Raw genomic sequence first — 8,231 nt, 5'->3', positions numbered from 1 at the left:
GTGCCAATAAATTTTGTGTTCTAACCTTTCTTCCCTTCTGCCAGCCCAGGATATGTTTGCCTGAGAGCAGTTTTCAGACTGGTTTTGGGGCTCGTGCCTGCTCATACAGCACTGAAAACAATTCAGTTGCCAAATTTTTGTTTCCAGTTTTCCAGAGAATAAAGTCAGACTTGCAGAGGGTTTTCATGAGAGTTGTAATTCTTAGTTCTTCTATAAGAAATGTACGAGTTAGATCTATGTTTGGATTTTATTATTTTTATTAAAGTAATGCTCTAGGATTACTATTAATTTAGCAGAGCTATTTCCACGCTCCTTTTCTTGAGTGTGCTGTAGGCAACACATGGTTGATGTCAGTGGGATAAGCATCATCACACCTCAGATTTGTAAGACTTGTTTTCCATAGGGTGAGCCAGACTGTACTGTTCTGGCTCCTTCCCATCTGCAAAAGGAAGGAAGGGAGGAAGGAAGATGTTCATGGTTGAGAGACATTTTTCACAAAATATGAGGCTGGACCACAGCCAGACTCCTTCTGCAGCAACAAAAGGGCTGGATGGGCAGGGAGCAGCAAAAGCAGAGCAAGCTGCAAGGCAGGGAGTTCACTCAGATTCCTGAAAGTGGGCTGGGGGATTTCAGATGCTGTCCCTGTCCATCGGCAGCTCTGGCCCCACAACCCAGCTCTCCCCATGTTCTCTCCCTCATGGCCTTGCAGGCGCGGTACCACCTGTGTGCAGCTGGCTGGCTGGATGGCCAAAGAGTGGGCTACCCTACTGCCTTCTCATCACCAAACTGTGGCGCCGGGTACGTCGGCATTGTGGACTACGGGAAAAGGGTCAACCTGAGTGAAACATGGGATGTCTTCTGCTACAGGGAAAAAGGTGAGAATGGCCGTCTCAGCCTCGCCACAAAGGGGGCCCTGTTTTGAGTACTTTTGGCAGCCAAGAACAAGGAGAACCAAAACTGCCTAGAAAAGGGCACTGGCTCACATAGCTGTCTGTGTTTGTGCATTCCAGAGGTGAACTGCACCTGCAGGCCAGGCTACGTGGGGGATGGCTCCTCCTGCAGTGGGAACCTGCTGCAAGTGCTGATGTCCTTCCCCACGCTCACAAACTTCCTGGAGGTACGGTCTGCCACAGGCACAGGGATAATTGGGCTGTACCGGCACCCAAACACTGTCATGGATTCATAGATCCACCAAAGTTGAAAAAAATCTCCAAGATCATCCAGTCCAACTATCCACCTACCACCAGCATTTCCACACTAAGCTATGCCTCTTAGTACCTTAGTACTGGCTGTTGTCCGCAGCCAGTGTAGGGGACAGAAAGCAAAGCCTCTTTATTGTTACTCATATGACATCTTTTTATCTCGAAATTGCCTTTCACTAAAGCTGAATTTTGTTTCTGCCCAGAAAATCATGGCTTACTCCAACAGCTCTCGGAAAGGGAGAGCATTCCTGCGGTACCTCACCGACCTGTCAGTGCATGCCACACTCTTCGCTCCAAATGATAGTGGATTAAGGGAAAATCAGGCAAGAATGTTTTCACTTTTCTTTCTTCATTTTAATAGCACTTTCTAAACAGCCATTCATGGGTTTCTCTATCTTGATGCAATCTCAATTAAAAAACAGTCTTTGTATGGCACAATTTCTTTGTAATCCCATATAGCTTGAACTGTGCTTCTGGAAGGGTTAATTTCATACTCTCTGCTTTCCTTCTATAGTCAGGAATACTAAGTTACTGAAAGTCTGACTCACCCCAGAGAATTTTCCATCAGGAATTTTAGTCATCCAGCTGTAAAGGTGTCTGACATGAAATCTCCCCTGGCTTCATTAAGCTCGGTTATTCAAAGAAAGCAGTACTTCTGATATTTCTTGCAAATGCTTTAAAGAAGGCTAGTCCTAGCTTCATTCCTGTGCCTGTCCTTTTTTCCTTCCTTCCACAAAACATTGCCTCCAACAGCTGAGGTGCAACCCCAGCTACAGAGATGAGGTCAGGACTTCTTCACCTGTCCCAGAGTGATAAGCCACTCAGGTATAAAGCCGTGTACTTATTAAAAGCAGCACACAAGAGATTTCAATTCCTATGAGTTTAAGCTCTGCCTTGCATCAGGCTATTCTGAGTATCTACGAGGCTCATCACTTCAGGTCACGAGAGAGTAAAACCCTTTGTGCCAGCACAGCCAAGATGTAGCGTGCAGCAGCCAAAGGCCAGCAGGGTTGGAGGATCCTCCCTACTGTTTGCATGCAGGTTTCCCAGCAGACCCTGACCTGTACTGCATTTACTGAAACATTAACAGCAGAGAGGAAAAAGGTCACAGGCACTCTGACTGGAGGTAAATCCAGTGGATTAAAGGGACTGATTAATATTCCTTGTATTTCTTTCTGATTTTTAGACACTTTCCGGTCGAGACATTGAGTATCATTTATCTAATGCCAGTATCGTGTTTTATGAAGACTTGACAAATGGAACCACTCTCCTGACTCGTCTTGGAGAAAAACTTCTAATTACAGACAACAGGGGAAAAGAATACCAAGCTCCTTCCACCGAACAGGTACCTTTGTAAGAAATCCCCAGCTTTTTCTCTCTCATCCTGTACCTTCTAATCAGCTAACGTGCTGATCTGGAAAGCAACACTGTGAGGTTACAGCCAGCAACAATAAGAGGCTGAACTGAGAAGACTGGTGCTCCTAGGGTGGGCAGAGCTAGGACTGTAGCATGTCCAAAGAAGGGCAGTAGAGCTTTCTGGAGCGCAAGTCTTATGCGGAGAATCTAAGGAAACTGGGATCATTCAATCTGAAGGAGCTCAAGAGAGACCTTATTGCTCTCTACAATGACCTGAAAGAAGGTTGTAGTGAGGTAAGGATTGGCCTCCTCCCAAGTAAGAGTGACAGAACAAGAGCTAATGGTCTCACATTACTCCAGGGGAGGTTTAGGTTGGATCTCTGTTCCAAAAGAGTGGTGCTGCAGTGGCACAGAGTGGTGGAGTCACCATCCCTGGAGGTGTTCCAGAACTGTGTGGATGTGGCACTGAGGGACATTGTCAATGGGCATGGTGGGGATGGCTGATGGTTGGACTGAATGACCTTTTCCAACTGTAATGACTTTATGATTCCATGATTATGATAGCAGCTGTCAAACTGCGAATATACACATCTGCAAGCAGCCACACTCCAACGTGCACAACTCAAAAAATGCAGCTCAGACTGCCTGAAGGCACTGCAGCATGGGGATACAGCCCTGGGTCAACCCTTCTTTCAGACAGTCAGGGTTACAGGAGAGAACAGAGAAAGGGCAGGAGAGACAAGAGCAGCAGCTTATCATTAAAGACACTTGCATTCGTGAAATTTGTTGGTAACTTTCAAGTAGAGGGAGAAGAAAAAAAAGAAAGAAAGAAAAAAAAAGCCTGCAGGCAGTATATAGAGGATAAAGATGAAGGCTCAAACCAAGCCCACCAGTGATTTCTCTTAATGTGTCAGTATCTGACATAGCAGCTGGGGAAATAAGCTCCCAAGGCAGGAGGGCCAGAGCTCAGATCTCAGTGTTCTCTCTCCTGGTAGACCAAGACCAGATATGTGGATGGAAGTGCTATTGTTGAATGGGATATAGTCGCTTCCAATGGGATAATCCATGTCATTTCAGAACCTCTGAGGGCTCCGCCAGCACCTGTAAGTACATAGGGACTTCTGGGGTAGTGGGAGGTGGCTGTGGCTTATATCCCAAATTAATTTCTGATATTCATATATTCCCAGTTCCTCCCCTGCCCCCCATGTATACAGTTTCAGTTTAAAAGGTTATACTGAAAGAAATTCAGAGGGTGAGAACAAAGTGCTAGCGAAGCTTGTTCTTCCCATATTTTTTTTTTCAATTTAATTCAATCTCTTCAGCTATTTTGCACACCCAAGCTTTTATAAAGATCCCTTTGAATTTTCCCAAAAGCATCTTTCAAGCTTCTGAGGAAAACTCGTTACTGTTGGTTTTGGCACTTCCTCCTTTCCGAAACAAAGTGTTTGAAAACTCAGATTATTTTTTTGCACACATAAATTCCTGCCGTGGTTCCAGTTGTCCCATCCGTGAGGAAGAGCAGCCAAGCCAAACCCAACAGCACATGACGAAGCAACGCAGTGCAGAAAGGGCTGCTCTCACTTCCTTTGGGCCCTTTCACTCGATTCAAAATAACACACCATTTCTGTCAGTCCATAGCACCACAGTGATAATACTGTGCATATTATTTTCTTCATAACTCAAATGCAGGAGGGCAACCAAAGATTTTCTAATATTTAGCTGTACAACTGCACTATACTTCAGTGCAGAGTGTATACTAGTCAGGATAATTGAGGGATTGTTTTTGCCAGCGTATATGTAGAAACCCTTTCTCTAAGAAGGACACAGAGGCATCATAGAGAAAAGCCAGAGCCTCTTCCACACTCTTCACTCTTAGGATTACCAGCAAAGAGCACAGTGGTTGGGAAACTACATCCGGAGCACCCTAGAACCTTCAGACAAAATTATCACCAGCACAAAACCAGCAGTTCCCTTCAGGACTGCAGTTGTATCAGGCCACAGGGCTGCAGAAGGCAAACCACCAACCCAGTTTGGAAACATTCTTCCCACATAGGTTAAATCCAGATTACGTGTAAATTTATTTCAGCTCTTTGCCTAGGAATTTATTAAGAAGTTATGCATACGCATAAAACAGTCTATTCTGGATATTTCAAAACACAAACAAGCTGAAGCTGTACCAAAACCATTGTTGAGTGTGCAGCATCCAAGTTCTAGTTTGCAGTTATTATCAGAAGGTCGCATTCAAAGGTCTCTGCGGATCACGTAGTGGGGAACTCCACCACAAAAGCAGCTAAGGACTTCAGACATAGCTCAGAGAAACATCACAGTACTGAGGTGCTGGCAGGCAATCAGTGCACACCCCATAGCTCACCCTGTCCATGCTTCCAGGCTCATCTCCATGCCAGTACGGGGACAGGGATATTCTTTGGCATCTGCCTGGTTATTGGAGTCGTGGCCTTCATCGGATACTCGTACCTCCGATTCAGGAAGCAAAGCACAGCCTTCCAGCACTTCAAGGTAAGAGGCAGCGGAGTGCAAAGCAAGCACTCCGCACTTCCCAGACCCCACTGTGCTTTCCAGATCTCAGGCTCCAAGTTATCCTCACATTTCATTAAGCTAGAATTGCAGAGACATTGCAGATTGCTTTACGCTTGAACTGCTCACACTGACACATGACAAAGGCTCCCACATTTGACTTGGGAACTCGGTTACTTTGCCTGCTGCACCACGCTGGGGGGCACTACCAGGGCTCCTGCTCTCGCTGACACTACCAACAGCAAGGCCTGGCCAAATGCTTGCATCTGAACAAAACCAGTGCAGACAGCCTTGTCTCCAGAAATGTCAGCTTTAGGGAAGCAGATCAGTTGAACCACTTACACATGAACTTACTCTCTTCCCCTCCCCTTCCATGGCATTGCTAATAGTTTTATAGCTCTGGAGGTTCAGGTATTTGATAGGGAAAAAAGGCTGGATTGAGAGACAAGCAAATGAGAGCAGATTGAAGTATAAATTCTTATACTGATGTGCTCTCATGCTTGCTTTCTCTAACTTCGTTAGCCTCACAGAGCATCTTGATGATGCAAAATCAGCCAGTAGAAGCCAAGCTATCCAGAGACAAGGAGGTGATACAAAAAAAGTGATACGAAATCAATCCCAAGGAAAGCAATCAGAAACTCCCTCCTATTCTAGCTTACGTATATGTATAGTACTATAGAAATAAAAAAGGAGCCATGAACCAGAGGAAATGCTTGTAGTTTTATATCACAGCAGCAAGCACACTTAAGAACAAGCACATACTTTTCATGCTAGGCACAATGCCAGTGCAGTACTTCCTGTCCTGTTCTTCACAGTGACTTAAGAAGGGGTAAAATGTTTGAACATTAAGTGATCCAAGACAACATGACACCCAGAGTTCATGAGTGCAGAGTTCATGCCTGGAGACACAGAATTAGATGATGAAGCCAGTTCACTCACAACACTGCACTAGTCAGTAGAGAAGGTTAAGTGCTCCACTTAAGGCACTGTAGGAGGAGAATGGATTTTAAGATCATCTGTGTTATTTTATGTAGTCAAAAGATGACACTGATGTAACATCACTGGACAAGCCCCAGCCTTCAAATATCACCAACCCCTCATATGAAAGTTCTTCTGCACTGACTCCATCAGAACCTACTTACGATCTTTTCTCAGTAAGTGTTAAATCTTATTTGGGACACAACTAAGATCATAGTAAGAGGGGTGATCTTATAAAGGAAAAAAATCAACTTGGAAAAAGTATTTGGAAAAAAAATCATTGAAATTCCTGCCTTTTCTATCTCAGCCCTGCCAGGAATGGGGTAGCCTCACTTGGAGCTTAAATGAGGCTATAGCCTATAGCTCTGCCTCAAGTAAGACAAGAGATAACAACCTTAAGTTGCTCCAGAGGAGGTTCAGGTTGGATCTTAGGAAACATTTCTTCTCAGAAGGAGTGGTGCTGCAGTGGCACAGGCTGCCCAGAGAGGTGGTGCAGTCACCGTCCCTGGAGGTGTTCAGGAACCATGTGGATGTGGCACTGAGAGTCGTGGGCTGTGGGCATGGGGGGGGGGGCGTTGAATCAAGATGATCTTGGAGGTCTTTTTCAGCCCTAGTGATTCTACAATTCTAAGTAATGACTATTGAGGCTCCAGCTGCTTTCAAAGAGAGCCAAACTAAACTGGACTTCAAATGGTGCTGCGACATGTCTATACAAACTTTAAAGCCTTTCAGTTTTGTCTTCTCTTTGCTGCAAATGCAGCTGAGTGTCATGCTAGCACACAGTGTCTGAAACGCAGTGAGGAAGGGGTGGGAAACAAGAGAAGGAAAATCTGGGTAAGACTGAATCATCTGGGTAGCCTTAATGGCCCGATTTAGCAAGACTCTCATGTAAACACAGCAGCTAACGAGCAGAGTAGTCTTGTAAAAAAGCTTATTCAGTGCAAAAATGGCAGTTGAATACTTCCATCTATGTGGATAAAACCCATCTATGTGGATATATTTCCCAAAAATGTGAGTTTCACATGCATGATGTTAGTCTGATTTGTTTTCCCTTCTGTTTCATAGGATTCAGATGACCAGCAGCTTGTGATGAGTGGCCCTTATGATCAGAATTAAAGACTCAGCTTGGCATTAGTCAGTTACAGAATACATTTCTATTTACATTTACTGGGGGGAGGAACCACAGCAACTACAACTGTCAGGGAACAAAATCTCATTATACATTTTAAAAACCAAAGCATAAGAGTTCTGCCTTGTTTAACACGCAGTCTGTAGGATTTGCAAAGTTACCAACCTCAGAAACACTGACTGACAAATATCAACTCTGAGTGCTAAATGCCAATGCGAGGCTCAACTCTCCAGCTGTCCGAGAGAAAAGAGGCACTTATTTCTCTACAAAAAGCACAGGACTTTCACTGGCCTCTTATCACCCAGCTTTTTATTCTTTGTACAGCATCTTAAATTGCCTCAAACACACAGGCTGATAAGTTGGCAGATATACTAAATTTGCTACTACTCCAGCTCTGCCTTTGTTTTGGCTCAACTGCAACTACAGCCAGCTGCCATGAAACAGAACGTGTTAAATCCATAGTTTTAAACAAAACAAAACAAACAAAAAGAAAAAAAAAGCCATAGTGTTTTGGTTGGATTTTTTTTTTATTTTTATTTTTTTTTGTGCCAGTATCCTTTTCTGTAAGAATTGCAACATCTGCCTCAGTTGGCCTGCTCCAGCATTTCCAGCTTTCCTAAGCTTGGTTTATATCTCATGTCACTCTACAAAGGGCAATATTAAGCATAGCTGTACTTCTTGCTAAAGTTGCTATATGAGAGTATTAAAATAGAAATACGTTTGTACTTGAGCCATTTTTGTGAACAAGCAGCCAATGAAGATACTCTGCAGTCACATCCATATCTTCAGGTCTGACAGAAGACATCTGCTTCTTCACACGTGCTGCCATTCAGTCAATGCTGTAACAGCAGCTGCTATTTTCACCTTACTATTACAAGTGAATCAACCCCAAGTTTGACTGACAGAAACTACAAAACAGCAAGGAAAGGAGGATGCTATTGCTCAACAGCAGTAATGTTCACCTGCAGCATATTTGCTACGTGTGGGAAGGACAAGGGGAAAGACAGCACTGGAGGGACGCATTCATTTCC

The 8,231-nt window shown here is 44.3% G+C and overlaps 1 protein-coding gene across 1 annotated transcript in view; it reads left to right on the top strand.

Annotated features, from left to right (window-relative positions):
- The window catches only part of STAB2 (stabilin 2), a 78,639-nt gene extending 70,965 nt beyond the window's left edge, over positions 1-7,674 (top strand). Inside the window, exons 62-69 of the mRNA XM_042890149.1 lie at positions 710-875; positions 1,011-1,117; positions 1,406-1,525; positions 2,389-2,547; positions 3,554-3,661; positions 4,947-5,075; positions 6,128-6,247; positions 7,137-7,674. Coding sequence (XP_042746083.1) covers positions 710-875; positions 1,011-1,117; positions 1,406-1,525; positions 2,389-2,547; positions 3,554-3,661; positions 4,947-5,075; positions 6,128-6,247; positions 7,137-7,187 — 960 coding nt within the window. The 3' untranslated portion in view covers positions 7,188-7,674. The remainder of the gene's footprint in view (positions 1-709; positions 876-1,010; positions 1,118-1,405; positions 1,526-2,388; positions 2,548-3,553; positions 3,662-4,946; positions 5,076-6,127; positions 6,248-7,136) is intronic.
- The last annotated feature ends 557 nt before the right edge of the window (positions 7,675-8,231 follow it).

The sequence above is a fragment of the Lagopus leucura genome, unplaced genomic scaffold, assembly GCF_019238085.1.
Source record: "Lagopus leucura isolate 7727_CA_CO unplaced genomic scaffold, USGS_WTPT01 Super-Scaffold_100159, whole genome shotgun sequence".
NCBI lineage: Eukaryota > Metazoa > Chordata > Aves > Galliformes > Phasianidae > Lagopus > Lagopus leucura.
This window is presented reverse-complemented; position numbering and strand designations above follow the sequence as displayed.